The sequence below is a fragment of a genome, unplaced genomic scaffold (genome assembly GCF_019419815.1).
Source record: "Pyrus x bretschneideri cultivar Hongxiangsu unplaced genomic scaffold, Pyrus_bretschneideri_v1 Contig2, whole genome shotgun sequence".
Taxonomy (NCBI): domain Eukaryota; kingdom Viridiplantae; phylum Streptophyta; class Magnoliopsida; order Rosales; family Rosaceae; genus Pyrus; species Pyrus x bretschneideri.
Window position 1 is genome coordinate 11,645,899 of NW_025999501.1, and position 18,293 is coordinate 11,664,191.

Consider the following 18,293-nt stretch of genomic DNA (forward strand, 5'->3'; position numbering starts at 1 on the left):
ATATTTGTTACCTTGATATCGATGGGTGTAAGTGTAACCGTGTAAAATGCTAGAGTGTCAAAAGAGAACTCAATGCTTGAGAATCTCAAAACACGGTCTTGGAAATGTGTCTTGGACTCGTGGTCCAGCTATACAAGCTCTACTTCACACTCGTGTGTATGCTTTCTAAGAGTATGAACACCTTCAAATTGAAAGTCCTATTACGTTATAGACCAGACAAAATTGGTCCACTAATATCACACGAGAAATTTCCAATCGACCTAGAGAAATTCCATTGAAGCAAATTACATTCCCGGTCGGAAGTAGGATTATGTATAGAGGACCGATTGAGAAGATAACAAAAATTCAACAATGTATAGTTTTCAAGAAAAGACAAATGAAAACGGCTATAGCATATGTTATAGATTGTCGATCAAGTTGCATCAGAGATAGCTTAGATTGATACACTATGTCTAACAACATCATATGTCAAACTGTCTAAAGTGGCTCGAACATTCTCATGTACATGTTACTACTTGAACCTTAATATATAGTTGCATCAGATCATGCATCTATATATATATGATATAAAAATATTCATAACTCATCCAGCACCCCGACCTGCATATGTATTCAGGGATGGAGGAAACAAAACTATATCTATCAATAAAATTTCAGATACAGAATACTATAGTTAATGCAGATGATTTAGATGTTTCGATTTTCCACGTTTTTCTTCAGCCACTTACACATGTACATGCACCTCACTACCTTAAATATATAAGGACCGTATATATTTCATGCATGGATCTACCTTTACTGCATATAGTAGTAGTAGAATATGTAAATCTCAATAACCTACATGAATGAAATTTCAATTTCGCGTGCTTACTCTTGAAGCCAATATTGGCAACCACATTTCTCTTCAATCTTCATGCATGTAGATATATTAAGACTTCCATGGCAATCAAATAAAATCCTTGAATTTTATTTGTTTATATTTAATTTATATTAAGACTTCCATGGTGATCAAATAATCCTCGAATTTTATTTGTTGATAGATGTGCATGATAATTAAAGATCAAAATCACTAGGGTAAAACTTATAATTATGAAAACGATCGAGAGAACGAATGAACCTTTCTTTCACTAACTAGCTAGCAATAAATTAATGAAAAGCCTCAGTAGGCAAAACAGAAGAAGATGGATCAGTATCATCATAATGGACATGTCCAAAATGATTAGTTCCAGTTTCTAGCTAATTGAGAATTAATTAACAAACCTCTAAACCGGGTCTTCATAATGCTTGCTACATATCCTCTCTTCTAAGCTTGTTTAGCAAAGCAGTTATAAGAGCATCCCTCTTCTCGGCTCTAGCCTCCTCCCTCAATCTCCTTTGCTCCTCCCTCTCCCTCCATCTCGTCTCCATCATTATCCTCTCGTTCTCCAACGCTTCCATCCTCTGCCTCCACTCCATCTCCTTTAACCGCCTCTCGTTCTCCCTTGCTTGAAACTCTTCCCTCCATTGCATTTCCATTTGCATTTGTTGCTTCATGAACCCCTCCAATATCTCCCTCACATTATTTCCACTTGCACTCCCACTAGTACCGCTGCTTCCGATATTGCTCATCTTCACCTTTTTCTTTTTGTTCCTCGCCGTGCTTCCCTTATTCTCTGCCTCGCTATCCTCGTTATCTTCCTCATCGTCTGAAGAAAGAGTTTTCTTCTTCGACCCGCTTGCAGCTCCGCTTTCTTCTGCCCACAGCATTCTCTGGATCCGTGCAGCGAAAATCGCTTGTAGCTCATTGTAAAACGGGAATTGCTGCCTCATAGCTTCCGGCTCCATTGTCTCACAACCCTAATTATATATAATCACAAAGCAAGAAATAAATACGTACATAATAGCACTGTATACTTATCAAACGCATGAAGGCTGTGTGGTAAAGCTTTGCAAGGGCTTGTAGCTCAGCTTATTAAAAAACATTTACTCATACACCCAAGGTCTTCGGTTCGTTCTCACTAACCTTTGAAGATTTTGGTTGAGGAAATAAGGAAAAGCAAATCCTTAAATGAATTAGTATGTTTTCAAAGTGTGTGTGTTGATTAGATGGAAGATTAATTAGTTTAATTAGATAGATATAATTTTAATCTAGTAATTATTTGGGTTTAGTAACATGTCTACCTTGTAACGAGTAACGAGGTTTTTCCACTTGCACTTGCACTGTTCTGCGCTGCGATGGTGACCCTTTTCCTTCATCTTCGTAGAAATCACTTCCCACAGAAGCTTGTTTCTCTTTGTCTCCATAAAAGTCTGATCGAGCTCGGCTCTGATCAGAAGCAAGTCCTTCGTCTCCTGAACGCTCCATTGAGGAAACCTATCACTCGCGTCCACCTGTACAGTTGCAGTACTAGGATGCTGCTGTTGAAGCTGCTGCTGCTGTTGTTGTTGAAGCTGAAGCTGAAGCTGCTGGGGATGATGTTGCTGCTGGTGGTGATGTTGGAAATGATGAGGATGATGTTCCATGACAACAAACGTAATCTTAAACAAAAGCGCTATCGTGAAGATGAAGCTTTTGTGGTTCGGAAAAGCCGATGGGACTCAAAGAAAGAAAGAGAAGGATAAAGCTTTGATTATATGAAGGTTGGTGTGAATGGAAGGTGTGAATCCATAAGGACGAAAAGGAAAGAGAGAGATTTTGATCATCTTTTTTTTTTTTTTTTAATCGCTTCAAGAAAGCGCAGTTTAATTATTTTTCGTTCAGATTTGATAGAATTCAGAAAAAAGAACGAATTAAAACAAAGAAAAAGGAGAGAAAGAGAAGGAAGGAAAAGAAAAGCTTTTATTTTATATTGTGTTTCTCAATTGCTTCTTGCTGTTTAGCTTCTCATCTGTCTACGCGGAAACTCATTTTCCTTTTCTGTTTCTCTCTCTATTTTCTCTCTCTATCTTTTGTTTTAGTGTACATACATGATCCCATTTGTTCCCATTGCGTTTACGTGTCGTCACGCTTACGAGAAAAGTCTTGCTCTCAGCACCCTGTTTTTTTTTTTTAATCTTGGACTCCAAGCCTTTTAATTGCCTTTTAATTGCTTCTTTACACAGTTCTCTCAATTTTGGCTAGCGAATTGGACGAATTGAAAATAATTAATTATAAAAAATTAACAACGTTATACGGAAGATATAAACGAGTGTGTGAATAACGATTTTAATTTATCAAGTTTTTGTTCTTCAAGTTTCTGGTATTTGCTTTTTGATGCGTGTGAAGGTGACAATAAATTTAGAGAAAGTGGGAGGGGGGTCGCTTCCAGATATTCCGTGGGTCACAAAGCGGCAAGGACCTTGATTTGCAAGCTTTTGCATGAACTTTTACATCTAAAGGTGCAAAAGGATTTATGTTTATATCTTGAAGAGATTTTTTTTTTGTTGTAATGTCACTTGTATTATCATGTTTATGCGCTGAGTTTTACTAGGAAAAGAAAAGACTTTTACTTGTCGGAAATAAAATCAGTGTATGAGAAATTAGAAGTTTGTAAAAATCAGCTCTTTAGTTACATATTTAAAAATGTTTATACCTTTTTATTTAAGAGTAATGTTAGGTATATTAAATTTGTAGACTAAACTTGCAAAATAAATGTGTAGCCAATATGAATGAGCAAATTTATCAACACTTAAATAATAAATCAATCATCAGCTTCCATGTACTTTAGTTTCTAAAATTGTCTTCAAATTTAGTCTCCTTAGCATTACCCTTACTTAAAACTCCTTTTATTGCTTGATACCACATTTTTAGGTACATGACGTCTTTCTTTTATTGGACCTGACAAATTAACCCATTAGGTTTTTAATCGGTACTCAATGGCATAACGAGTACCTATTTAGTTTGATTTCATTGTAATAAGGTGTATTACATTGTCATCACTACTACTATTCTCACTAACTATCAATATTACCATTACATTAAACTCATTGGCTACTCATTAAGAACTCAATGAGTTAATTTGTCAGATCTATCAAAGAGATAGCTTTCGATATATATTATTAGTTAGGCTCAATTGTTTTGAGGTTTTTCTTTTGTAAGTGTTACAAATCTAATTTATGTAAACTACACCTTTTAAATCACTTTCTAATTGTTTGAAGGGGAAACGTTATTTCCGGTTTTTGTACTACATTCGTGATAGTTTTTTAATTATGTACAATTTTGATCATATAACTAAAAGGATTTCATTTTTTCAACTATATAATAATAGAATAAAATTGTTAAAATTGGAAAGTGTTACTACAGTATAGCCTCTCTAAAGTTATACGGTTGGTACCAAACCAATTTTTAACTTTATATAAGTTACTTAAGGTGTAACAAAAAAAAAATTATTTATTGACTTATTTATTTTTAATGAATGTGTTATTGCCAATTAGGATTGGTTGAATTAATAAGGATCGTTCTCTTCGTTAGACCAATGTTTAATTAGGTGCGAATCTCATTGCCTGGGCGATCTGTAAAACCCAAAAAAGGGGGGCAAAGACCCCCTCTGTATGTCCTCAAAGAAGCTTGTGGTACTTTCTAACCCTAGAATGAGGTAGCCTCCCTCCTCGAAACTTAAAAAAAAATGTTGTATTTTCTAAATAGGATTTCTTGCGTGCCAAGTATTTTGTTTCTCATATATTTTGTATTCATTGATAATTATAACCATTTGAAATCGTGCTTCTTTAATATGGGGCCAAGAAAAATTATAACTTATTTATCATATGGAGTTTATTGCAATATATAAATGATTAATGTATTTTCTAAATAGGATTTTTTGAGCTATGTATTTTATGTCTTGCATATTTTTGTACTTATTGACAAATATAACTATATATCAAGACGTGTCTCCTTAAAATACGACAAATTACAATATAAAATTTATTCCAATACACAACTGATTTCAAATTGAGACAATTTTTTTAAAACCTTCAAGAAGCTAGTCTATTATAGAGTATTAATTTAAATTGTTTTTACCGTACCACAATAAAATTTTATTGTCTCTAGAGTCAGAGATGGATTGTCTGCTCTCCCTTTCCCATGTTCTTCTATTTTGTGCTGTTACGGTTAAACCACGTTAACATTTTATATTAATTTTTTTTATAAAAATAATAAGATAAAAAATAAATTTTAACGTGATTTAATCGTGATCGTATAAAACAGAAGGGCATGAGAAGGTACGAAGAGTGGAGGGCAGTCGATCCATCTCCTCCAAAGTCTAGACACTCTCTGTGGGCCGTTATTATTTTAATCAGCCACGCGTTATTCTGCAATATCTCGTGTGTTGACAACTTGACGCCTACCATGTATTTCCACGTGGCCTGCATGCAGATATGATAAACGAGAAATGCCTTGGACCCACCAGTCTCATGGTTCACACTTGTGCCTGGTGTGACCCATTCGAATTATTTGACCCGAGAATGTTATATCAAGATATTCTCGGTTGATAGATTACCAAAATGGTCATGGACACTTGGAGGAGAAACGGAGGGAAGGAGTGCGGTGGATGACCGACTTAGGTGGATTTTGTGGAATTTCGCAATTTGAATTGGGAGGTAGAACGTCTTTTGTTGAATGTGATGGTGTTGTATTTGTGTGTTTCTATGGTGAGACCAGGGTGAAAGCAAGTTGTTTTCGTTGGAAGGACGAACGGTGTACCGTGGTGGATTAGAGAAAATTTTCAATGTGTCCAGAATATAGATCGGAGTATTGCATGTCATTATAAGATTAGATGACACTTTAATGAGAAAGATTTTCTTCAATTGTATAATAACATGTAGTGCTCTGTCTATATTTCAACACACGGAAAAATCTCTCGATTGACCACACCATTGCCTTAATAAGTTTAAACTTGTCATCAACTCTAATTTTACACTTATCCAATCTCTTCTTTTTTTTTTTTTTTCTTCTTCTTTTGAGATGATGAGAAAACTAGTTACATTTCCGTTTAATCTCTTCAATTGTTCTTCACATTTTACAACGTTAGACAATCATCTAAATCCTCTATTTTTAAGGCCAACCTTTAAATATCAACTCTCTCAAAACTACTAAAATCTAAAATCGTTTAGTCATCACACATTTATCCAAATATATAGACGAACTATGTAATAACCAATATAATTGAATATCCAGATGACATTAGCACATTGGTTTATGTTAGTTAAGCTTGCCATGGTGTAACGAGTTGGATTGAATAGGATTGGACTGTATTGCCACACAGGTTTGGTAGTTATCACTGTACTAGTATACATACACTACTACTGTATTGCCTTCGGTTCATTAATTAGAAACCATTGTGATTCAATTCTCTCTCTTTCTCTCTTGCTTTCTTCTTCTGCAATTCATCTTTTTTCTCTTCTGCAATTCATAGTTTTTCTACATAATTATAGATTCATAACTCTGATTCAGTAGTGTTAGGACAATGTTCTTTAGTTAAATACTTAAATTGACAACGTTAACCTCAATTGCATGATTTATAATTTGGGTGATTTTTTTGCAGAGTTGATCAATGGACTAAAAAACGATTTTGATCACTGTGCAAGGTTGAAAGATGAGAATAAGAGCCGAAAAGGTAGAAGAAGAAGGTCTGACTAAGAAAATAGATAACGTTCCCGCAAAGGCCAATAATTGTTTGGTGGTAATATTTAGAACCATATTCTCGTACATTAATAACTTTCTCATATTTTGGATATTCTCAAATCTAGAAGTGGAGATGTTTAAGAAATTGTCCATAAAAAAAAAGTTATTAATTACCTTAAATTGGTGAACACACTTCACCTACTACACATTATACACTAGTGGAAACCGTAAAGAAAAATAAACTAAAATGACAATATTTTTAGTTATTTCTTTTAGCGATTGTCAATATTTGTAGTTAGAAATTGAAATGACTTTGACTCAAGCAAACCTTACTAAGTATGATTTTGCTCCTTCAAATTCAAAGGGTTATAAGTGATGAACAAGTCAAATTTCAATGGTGTGCAAAGCAACCTTAGTTGGCTTTCATATATCATCTGAAAAGGAGAACATAGGAACAAGTAATTTTAAGGGGTGTGCCAAGAAACCCTAGTTGACTTTCATATATATCGTCTGAAAAAGAAAATGTAAGCTTATAATTAAGTAGGACATTAACGTGATTGGTAGTATATAGTGGTTGAATTTAGCCCTAAGCTCACAGGGCAAACCCTATTCTCCCTGATTAGGTAGAAAACAACAACTAATTTGTTGAGTTAAATAAAAAAGGGAGCGGGTACCTCAGTTGGTGTCTTCAAATTGGCCACCAAATTAAGCGATGGTCAAGCTGTGCAGGTGTGCATGCATAACGCGCAGTAAATAATTAACCGAAGATGTTGGCGTTAATTTGGTTTTCTGTACAAAGTGGTGCAACAAAAGTCCAATCCAAGGGTATTAACTTGACGCGTTTGGAAACACTCAAGAAAAAATTTGGTCGGTATTCAGATTTGGATAATATTTCATTACAAGGAGAATGCGGTGCGATTAATGCATTTCTCTATCATATAAATTTCATATTTTATTTTAGGAAATTCTACAGTACCTTATTATAAAAATAAAGGGATCGATACCATTTAAGACGATACACTATGATGGTTCAAAATTACATTGAAAGTTTACATAATTATCTTGACATATTTAATTACACCAAAATGAAGTTTGATATTACTGTACCAATTTTGCCTTTTATGACGTGGACGTTAGATTACATTGTTAGGATAGTATATTATAGTTGGATATTACCGCATTACAATTTAACGTTCCAATTAAATGGTACTGATACCTTAGTTTTTATTAGTAAGGTACCGTAGACGTAATCAACCCTACAAAAAATCATTTGAATCAGAAATTTAGTCATTCAAATGTATGGAAGAAATCTGCTGACACACCCCAACCGAAATCAAGGTGTGCTGGCCGTCACGTGAGGGTGACATAGTGTCACATCCCAGCCTGGGGTGGATCACTTTTGGGGCCCGCTCCACCACCGTAGCACGATATTGTCCGCTTTGGGCTTACCATTCCCTCATGGTTTTGTTTTTGGGAACTCACGAGCAACTTCCCAGTGGGTCATCTATCATAGGATTGCTCTCGTGCACTACTCGCTTAACTTCGGAGTTCCCATGGAACCCGAAGCCAGTGAGCTCCCAAAAGGCCTCGTGCTAGGTAGGGATGGGAATATACATTTAAGGATCACTCTCCTGGACGATATGGGATGTCACACGTAGCCATGTGCACAGTGCGGAAGCAAAATATAATAATAAAAGTATGAATAAATAAAAATCAAACTACAAAACAATGTAGTTAACGTACAAGTGCAAGTGTAAATGTGAAAAACAATATTCAGAGCACAGAAAACCTATTGCAGTCCAGAGGAATAAACACTAACTAAACACACACAGAGGTGGTCCTACACTGGAGATAATCTGTCAGATATGCCGTGGATTCCTCGTAAGCCATCAAAAGAGCAAACCAAACTAGAACCTGGAAGGGCGCAAAACAGAAAGTGTGAGTGGGTAAAAACAAAGCTTTTCAAAATCATTTCATTATCAAAAGTTCTAACCCCTCACCGTAAAACCTGTATAGTTTCCCAGAAAATAGAATATACACATATATCGAAAACATGTTCAGAAATATGCCATGTCGAATGCCTCCACATAAAATGTAAGTAACCCAGGTAATGTTAATCAATGCAATGTAACATGTCAGCCGGAGTCACCTAACATGACCTGTACGGCTGAATCTAGAGCTCAAATCCCCAACTCACTAACTATTCCTGCACACGAGTCGGAACCACCTAAAATGGTTTGTACGACAGGACTGGGTGTAAATAAATACACTCAAGTGCTACGATCACGTGAAGACTGAGCGAATAATTGCGGGTCACCTACGAGTCGGAACCACCTATAGTGGTCTATACGACAGGACTGTGCACTTAACTTAGATCCAAGATGAGCGTGTGATGCAAGTGGTGAACATCAAGTGAAGGACTATGCCCTACTCTGGGCAGGAGCACTGACACCGGGGGTGCATGTTATGAGCTCTCTATGCATCTCACATAACCACTAATTCACAACCATAAACCATAAACTTACCTGGAACTTACATGTGCGTCCGCTGCACTAAACATACATATATGCAACTACTAATGCATAAATAAATAGGCAAACGCTATGCATGACATTTAAAACATATAAACATTCCATATCATTTTCTGGGAAAAACCACAAGTATATAGGTATATACGGAAAACCAAAAGCTCACTCACTGATATGTGGAAGGGTTGTAACCCTCTTGCCTTGAGTGACTGCGCTCGTCCTCAGAATAGATCTCACCTATATGCCAAACAACTATAAAAACGTCAATTTAAAGAACATAATCAAAACTAGGTAATAACTTCTCATACAATGCTCAAATGGGGTGTGTGTGAATACACCAACGTGGTCTACTCAACCTCACGAACATCTCCATATTTTTAAAATAATTTTCTGACCACCCACGCGCCGCCACGCGCTGGCCAAGGCAGGGCCAGACGCGCCAGCCACGCGCGGACACGTGTGGTAACCCTAATGTCGTTAGGGAATATTCTGTCCAAAAATGGAATATACCGTTATATATACCCGCCGTCTACAACACGAATTTTCACCGGAAACTGGAAAATTTTCAAAACTTCATATCTTCTTCATTTCTCAACCAAATTCCATGAAATTGATACCAAAATGAAGTTTACAACGAGTAGAACAAAACCTTACCACTTTGAAGCCCTGAAATTCACAGAATCTCGCCGGAGAAACCTCGCAAAATCCGGCCAACCTTAGAACTTGCTATCCTGACGTCCAAAATCCTTCAAACTTGTTCCCTGAGCTTCGTGAGAGTATTCTAAAGCTCTCTAAGACCTTAAAATCCACTGAAACCTTCACGATGATTAGTGCATGAACAGTGCATGAAAATTGGGTTCTCAGGTTCTAGGGTTTTCGAGGGTTTCAAGTTCTAAAAATGGTATGGATGAACTCAAGAGCTTGCAAGGAGTTCGAATCTTACCTTCTAGACGTCGATCTGTGCGTGAAAGGTTGGTTTTGAAGTTCGTCCGTACACTTGCAAAGGAAATGGAAGAAAATCTGAGAGAAGGAAGAGAGAGGGAGTCACGGGAGTGTGTGGTATGGGTGTGTGTGTGTACTGTAGAGTCAGCCACCAAAAACAACTAAACAACACACCAAAATGGCAAATACCCACCAAGGGCAAAATCATCATTTCACACCTACGGTACGAATAATCCGGAACGGGCTGTCACATCTACTTTATGAATACCAAGTAACATATGTATGATGAACTATCCATTATTATTTGATACCTTTTAATGATTAAACAATTTCTGATTAGAATGATTTTTCTTTGTAAAAATGATCTTTAGTTGAAGATAAAAAATTAAAAGGTTCTGACGGTGGAATTTATACAGTGAGTGACGCAAGTAATATCCTTCACATTTAACACGAGACCTGACGAAATTTGTGAGAACCTCTTGCATCAACTTAACTTAGAAGAATAATATACGCCACAAAAAATTAAGTGCTCAGGTCAAATTTTTTTGGAACGTATAGCAGGTTTAATACGATAATAACCTGTTGTTGTCTGCTTATTCATGAAACACGATAATCATAAATTATTTTTATAAATTGGCTGAACAATATTTAGCCTAATAATTATTTTCAATTCTTTTTTAAACTAATCATTTAGCCTACAATATTATTTATTTTATTTTTTATATTATGCAAGTATATGTTTTGGCAAAGTGTTTGAACATATGTTATATAATCTGTTTGGAATAATTTTATGGTATTCCAAGTTGTTTTCATTATGTCGTAATTAATATTATATGATAACATTTTATAGCTGGATATTCAATTAGAGAAAATAAAATGAGAGAAACAAATAATATGCCACGATAAACTCGTAAATGGTTTAGGTTTATATATTTGAACACAATAAGTGAATGGATCAAAATAAAAGTTAGCATAAATTACAAAACACAAGCACGTTAAAAAACATGTACTCAAATTATACATCGACTAGACAAGCCCTTCCTTTTGTTTCTCTAATAATATATAGATAAGCCCTCCAAGGCTAGTTTTGTTCATACAAATATATTTGTCTACATTAACCACACTATGTAATTTTTAATCTGAGGGGACAAATGGACAAATATCTTAGGACAATCTTAGAAGCAAACTTGGCTTGCAGTACTTGGCCTTTTCAAAGAAGACGCAAAATATGACGAAGTAGCATACGCACAACATAAGAAGTTTTACTTGGATTGATTGCGATACTTTGATCTTAATCAATTACACACTTTGACTTTGTTGCTTCCTCAATTGACAATGGATGCTATAGTCTCATCTTTTTCAGAAATAACGTGTTCAACTTCTCAGAATCCGAAAGTCCAATAGGCTATTTAAGTCAAGCCAAATTATATGCTGTGATAAAAACCACAACAAAAGCTTATTATTATAGCAAGTCCACCTGTCTTAAGAGGTCAAGGGCAAGGCAAGAGCAAGGGTATATGAGTTGCACTTACCATTCATTCTGAATATTACTTGTCTTTTCACAAATATATACTTTTAGTCTTACGCTTTGAAAACAAAACAATTTTACTTCTAATAAATTATTTTATATACAAGACAAAATCATAGCATTACGACAAACATAATTAATTTTAAAAAGACGAATAACTCCCTTAATAATATGGCCAACTATATATGAAATTGAAACAATATTATTGCTAATAGCATTCAACTTAGAAGATAAAATTAGTGTGGCTCGGTTTGTCTTCCCTTGGAACGTATGGAACTTCCTCATACTCCGCGGAAAACCTCATTCAATCCGACGATCGAAAATTGAGAGGAATATATATATTTGAAAGATAAAAAAAAGTGTGTAAATAGCACCACCCTATTAGTATTTGAATTTTGGCACATCATGGTTATTGTTTTTATTTTTCACCATCAATTAAGGAGTGGTGGATTTTTATTTACAAGTACAACCCTAGATATGGTTTTTCTACTTTTCTGTACATATGAGGTGTTCCATCATAAACAATAATTTCAACCCGATTTTATTTTCGCATTGTTAGGTTTGTTCCAATGGGTAAAGGCTCTCCATGGCAATAGACAATTCAATCCCCTCAAGTGAATAACAACTCTCTTTAATGAACAGTAATTGCCTATTGCATCTCCACCCATAAACTGTGTGACATCCCACATCGCCCAGGGGAGTGATCCTTAAATGTATATTCTCATCCCTACCTAGCACGAGGCCTTTTGGGAGCTCACTGGCTTCGGGTTCCATGGGAACTCCGAAGTTAAGCAAGTAGCGCACGAGAGCATTCCCAGGATGGGTGACCCATCGGGAAGTTCTCGTGTGAGTTCCCAAAAACAAAACCGTGAGGGCGTGGTGGGGGCCCAAAGCGGACAATATCGTGCTACGGTGGTGGAGCGGGCCCGGGAAGTCGTCCCACCCGGGCCGGGATGTGACAATTTGGTATCAGAGCCTAACCCTGGCCGTGGTGTGCCGACGAGGACGTCGGGCCCCTAAGGGGGGTGGATTGTGACATCCCACATCGCCCAGGGAAGTGATCCTTAAATGTATATTCTCATTCCTACCTAGCACGAGGCCTTTTGGGAGCTCACTGGCTTCGGGTTCCATGGGAACTCCGAAGAACTAATTACTCAAGCACTTCGTATTAAAATATTAGTATTTTTTATTTTATAAAATAATAAAAAATAATTTTATTTGTAATTTCGGATTGGATTTTTAACCGATCTGCTCAAGCCACGTGTCATTATCCGAAAGTACAATTTTTGGTGATTGATTTTGATAAGATTTTTATCCAATTCCATCACATCATGTGTCGTTACCTATTTAGAACAGTTGATGATAGATTTCTGATAAGCTTTTTAATCAATCCCATCGCGCCATATGTCACGGTCTGTTTACAATCTTTGAGGATAGATTTTGATAAGATTTTTAACAAATCACGGTGTGCCACGTGGCATAATCTAGAACCTAATCCTTTCTTTTTTCTCCATGTAACCCACCATCCATCCTAAGAAATCACACACCAAAATCAAAATCTCTCAAAATCTCTATCTTTATTCACAATTTCTCCATCATTTTTACAAATGTCTTCTTCAAGGATCTTGTGAGAAATCGATAAGCAAGAGAAAGAATTGTTTAAGCAAGAGGAAGAAATGTTCAATCTCTAGGAGGGAGAAAATGAGATGGAAGATAAGAGGATGAGGAGCGGAGAAAGATGGAAGATGAAGAATTGTTGTTGAGTCATCCAAGATGTGGTTGAGATCTCCAGGCCTACGTGTTCAACAAACATTAATATAAGCAGGCAACAACGAGGTAAGGATCTCGTGGACAATTATTTTGACCGTAACAATGCATTCCCAGATGTGTACTTTAGACGTCGTTTTAGAATGCAACAACATTATTCACCAAAATCATGATTACTGTTTGCAACCATGATTCTTACTTTGTGTAAAAGAATGATGCTTTTGGGGTCATGGGTCTCATTTCTGAGCAAAAAATTAATGTTGCCTTGCAGATGCTTGCATATAGAGTATTTGCAGACCAAGTGGATGAGATAGTGAGGAAGGAAAAATCAACCATTCTTGAGTCCCTGATGAGGGTTTACTCCACAATCGAAGTTATCTACATCGAAGAGTACCTCCAGAGTCCCACGACAAATGATCTGCAAAGGCTTCTAAAGAAGGGTGAGACGTAAGGTTTTCCTTGCATGATTGGAAGCATCGATTGTATGCACTGGACCTAGAAAAAATGCCCAAGTGCATGGCAAGGAGCTAATGGAGACAAAAAATGAGCCAAAACTATCATTTTGGGGGCGGTGGCATCATTTGATACATGGATTTGGTATGCTTTTTTCAGTGTTCCAGGAGCTCAAAATGACCTCAATGTCATTGCCCATCCCTAATGTTCAATGATGTTTTGTAAGGAATAGCTCTTCAAGTCACATATACAATCAATGAAACCGTACACTCAGGGGCATACTATATAGCAAACGGCATTTACCCAATGTGAACATCATTTGTCAAAACAGTGTCATGTTCACAAAGTGAAAAGGAAAAACACTTCGCAAGATGTCAAGATGGGTGTAGGAAGGATGTGGAGTGTTGTTTTGGTATCTTCCAAGCTTGTTAGGGCGATTGTCAGGGGTGTTACCAGATTGTTTGATGTAAAGGCGTTTTAATCCATCATGATGATGTGTATTATTCTTCACAACATGATTGTGAAAGATGAGTATGGTTATGATGCCATTGATGAATTTGAACCAAACACGATAAACAATTCCAAAACATACCAGACACGGTGAACAATTCCAAAACATAGATATATTGTGCTCATGACACCATCAAAGACCCCTTGCAACACGAGCCATTGGAAAAGGATGGATGTTACAATAAAAGGCTCATTCAACGATATACTTCATTCCAATCCTCATACTATCACAAAGCATGGTAATAGAGCACTTGTGGGGATTGAAACAAGTTTAAGAAACTTAAAAACAAGCTTGTGGTGGAAGAAGAATGCTCTTAGTTTGTTTGGTGTGTTTTTCTAAGTTCATTTGGTGTGTTTTTTAATTTTATTTAGTCTGTTTTTTAAGTTCATTTAGTGTGTTTTTTTTAAGTTTATTTGGTGTGTTTTTTATGAGGTTTATTTGGTGTGTTTTTGTAATTTATTTGGTGTGTTTATGTTGTTTGAATAAAGATGCTCTTACTTTAAATGGAGTACCAAATTAAATAAAGATACTCTTAGTTTAAATAAAGTACTAAATTAAATAAATACGAAATTACATAGAGTACCAAATTAACTAAATACGAAATTACAACCCAAAGTGAATGGAAAATTATGGGCTCCAATTTTACAACAAATTCCTCAGTCATCAGCTAACCAATTTGTGGTGCTAGGACCATCTCCACTTGCTCCCTCATCTCTTGCACGCCTTATTCGCACCACGTCCGGTTTCTTCGAATTCCAAAAATATTTAGAATTCGGAGACATTTTTTCTACAGCCATGTTCATAATGTCATGATTTTGTTGAGCCATTCTTTCTTCTCTAAGCATCTCCTTTTCTTGCCTAAGTAGCTCTCTTTTTCTTTCATTAGCTTGAAATAATCTCTCAATAGCTGTAGTTTTTGTCTCATCTCTAGCCTTATCAGCTTCAAATTTAGCCACTTCCTGCGCCAAAGTCAATTCACCTTAGCGAGCAAGTTTTTACATATATTTTGCATAATCATTCATGGAAGAACTCTTTTTTTTCTTTGAAACACTGTATTTGGTATAATCTTTGACAATATTCCAATATTCCTACCGGTTGATTGATTTGTTTTTGTTCTTGTTTTTAAATGGTAGCAAACTTGTTCTTGAAGTGTCTACACAATGCGGGAGAAGAAAAAAAAATTATAATCAAAGTAGTTAATGTGAGTTTAGGTATAATACAAACAAATAAATAATATACTGTTACCTGATCTGCGTAATTTTCGCCACTTCAAATATTAGTACTAGATTGTGCCAAGGCGTCTCTCCAAGAAGTAAACGATTGGTTAAGTATTCTCCAATGACTTGTAAGAGATTGTTCCGTTCTTCTGCCACTAATCTTCTCAAGAAAAAAGGAATGAATATTCTTTCACATTTCTCGCAACTTGCATCTCATTAGCCATAATTGGATCATAAGTAGCTTGAACCCAATTAGAATACAATGTAACATCTTCAATAATCGACCAATTTGCACCTGCATCATTGGCCATTTTTTTGCAAACAAAAGTATATGAAAACTGTGAGAGAAAGATTAGAATGTGGTTGAAAGTATTTGAAAATATGGTGTAAGGTGGAAGATAATGGTAAGATATTTATTATAATAATAAAAAATTGAAAATTTTTTTGATTATTTTATTAATTTTTAATATTTTATTAACTTAATTAATTTGTACCGTTGGATTACAAAAAAAAGGTGTGATATCCACACACCATTTTTTACTTCTCACACCCTTCTAATTTTCGACCGTCGGATCGAATGAATTGAAGAAAATCAAAGGACAGAAATTAACAAGGGGCGTGTAAGAAGTAAAAATGGGTGTGGATACTGGATAGCACATCTCTACATAAAATTTGAAATCCAATAGTCCAGATTGTGATACGTGGCATAACGGTAACATATCAAATTATTTATTTATTTATTTATTTTTAAAGCTGAAAAACATGGACCATTCATATGGAAATCAAACGATTAAAATTGTGTCTCTTCATCTAGCTGTTGGGGGAGGTTTGAATTTTTTATGACCGTTGGAAATCCAATAGGTCCAGAAAAAAGAGTCATTGAAAATCCAACGCCATAAAGGAAGCCACGTTGCTCTCAGCAACGACTATTGAGCAGGGTGCCACACAGCCCCACCGCCTACAATCTTGTTGGTGAAGCGCCCCTCACGCGGGCGTGTTTTGGTTTTGCACGTGCTTTGACGCAAATTTTTCTATAACGTGGTTGACGTCAGCCTTGCATCATTTCTCCCCAGGCGCTCAGGCCTGGACCTGCGTCTGAGCTCTCCCACAGGCTCCCCCTCAGTTCAATAGCCCGTATGAGTTGGCGCCACTTTGGCAAGCAATTAGGGTTGCAATTGAAGCCAATCCACAAGGCAAATGCCCACAATGGAGTTGCACTTAGAGAACGAAAATGATACAAATATTTTTCTCCAGGTAGTTATATTTGTTGATTCTTCTATAATTTATTTGATTTAGCAATAAAGTGTGTGGAATTTGGCCATGGTGAATTGCGCAACAAAAACACAATGCACTACGTTGCTACAGACTCACACAACAATTACGTGGGAGCATGGATTGCATTTGTTATGTCATAACTCCAGGGATGAGCAACAATTATAGCAGGCTTGTAACCGCGGTTATTTACCCATAACCGATTATGTTCATACCTCCATAACCGTTTATAAACGGTTAACCATACCCATAACCATGTACCTATTTAACCATAACCGTGTACCCATTTAACCATAACCATTTACTCGTTTTTGAACCCGTTTATCCTTTTTTTACCCATTTACCCCTTTGTTCACTCGTCTACATGTTTTTTTTTTTTTTTATTTTAACAACTTGAAAATTACAAAAGAAAAATTTGTCATAATTTTCTTTTTCTGATAAATAAACACCGTTATAGGTACATTTTAGTATGCATTTTCCTATTTTAATCATTAAAGTTCTCATACAATTCCAATAATTGAAATAATAGTTTACGAACGATATTTTTCTGCTACACCCAAGCAAGTCTTTAATTATAATCCATATGATTACAAAGTAAAACTTCTAAAAACAAAAAGTAGTTATTATCTTGAATACTAGATGACTCATTTGCATCGAGGCAAAAACCAAAGAAACTATCTTATAAGCATTCATAAACAAATAAATCAATAATTAATCAGATAAGTATGAAATCGGAAGGGTAAAACTGCACCTTGTGGGGCGAGGAGAGAGAGATGAGCAGCGAAGATGAGAAAGAGATGAGCGGTGAGGAGAGAAAGATGAGCGGCTATGGATGGGCAAAATACTCATGGGTTTGGGTAACCGCAATTACCTGCCCATTAATCCTAGTACCTTTTTTTTTTTCGTTTCTTTTTACGTATGCTTTTTCGCGTAATTGATATACAACATGAAGTCGGTGCTGTGGACACTAGAGTTCATGTGAAATGAGAGATAAGTGAAGTGACGGTTCGTATGCATTGGTTCACTACCCGAAAGTTATTTTTCATGGGCATTGGACATAATATAAGTTCATGCCTTAAAAGCATCTAAATATTAGTTACTTCTCCACTCTTCGATAAAAACTTAGTTAAAAGCGTTGTCCAAGCACACCTACCCTCACGTGACAAGTTAATTACACAAACATGGATATTTGCATTTATAATTGAATGGTGTACATGTAATATAAATTTTTTATATATAAAAATGCGTTAAACGACAAGGGTTCGACAATGCTCAGAAAGTAAATAAGCGAGTTGAGTGAGTTTTTCTTTTTCCTCTATATGGTTCTTTAGCTGCAGTGCATTGTATACTTCCTTGGTGACATTGCATGTTGCCTTTGTCCAACTTTACAGAGGCACTCGTGCCAGAACTGCTTTTCCCCTACAGTGAACATACAATTTTGGCAACTCCACAAAGTAGATCGAGTTTTCTATTGGAAGTCTAAGTCACTAGCGCAACT

General features: G+C 36.0%; 1 protein-coding gene and 1 long non-coding RNA gene across 2 annotated transcripts; both read right to left on the reverse strand.

Moving 5' to 3' along the window:
• Positions 1-1,105: 1,105 nt before the first annotated feature.
• Positions 1,106-2,788, reverse strand: LOC103930548 (trihelix transcription factor GT-3b-like). The gene is made up of 2 exons (XM_009339897.3): positions 2,161-2,788; positions 1,106-1,836 (listed from the first exon to the last, which is right to left on the reverse strand). Exons 1-2 carry the CDS (start codon positions 2,500-2,502, stop codon positions 1,288-1,290), a joined length of 891 nt encoding a protein of 296 aa, XP_009338172.2. The 5' UTR covers positions 2,503-2,788; the 3' UTR covers positions 1,106-1,287.
• Positions 2,789-8,260: 5,472 nt separating this feature from the next.
• LOC125476974 lies at positions 8,261-10,175 on the reverse strand. The gene is made up of 3 exons (XR_007258257.1): positions 9,760-10,175; positions 9,276-9,342; positions 8,261-8,491 (listed from the first exon to the last, which is right to left on the reverse strand). It is a non-coding gene; the product is annotated as an uncharacterized LOC125476974 (long non-coding RNA).
• Positions 10,176-18,293: the final 8,118 nt, after the last annotated feature.

Excerpts from the sequence above, each read along its gene's own strand:
- LOC103930548 (XM_009339897.3), bottom strand. The coding sequence starts at position 2,502 with ATGGAACATCATCCTCATCATTTCCAACATCACCACCAGCAGCAACAT. Across the intron at positions 1,837-2,160 it reads ACCTCGTTACTCGTTACAAG|GGTTGTGAGACAATGGAGCC; the intron begins GTAGACATGTTA and ends ATATATAATTAG.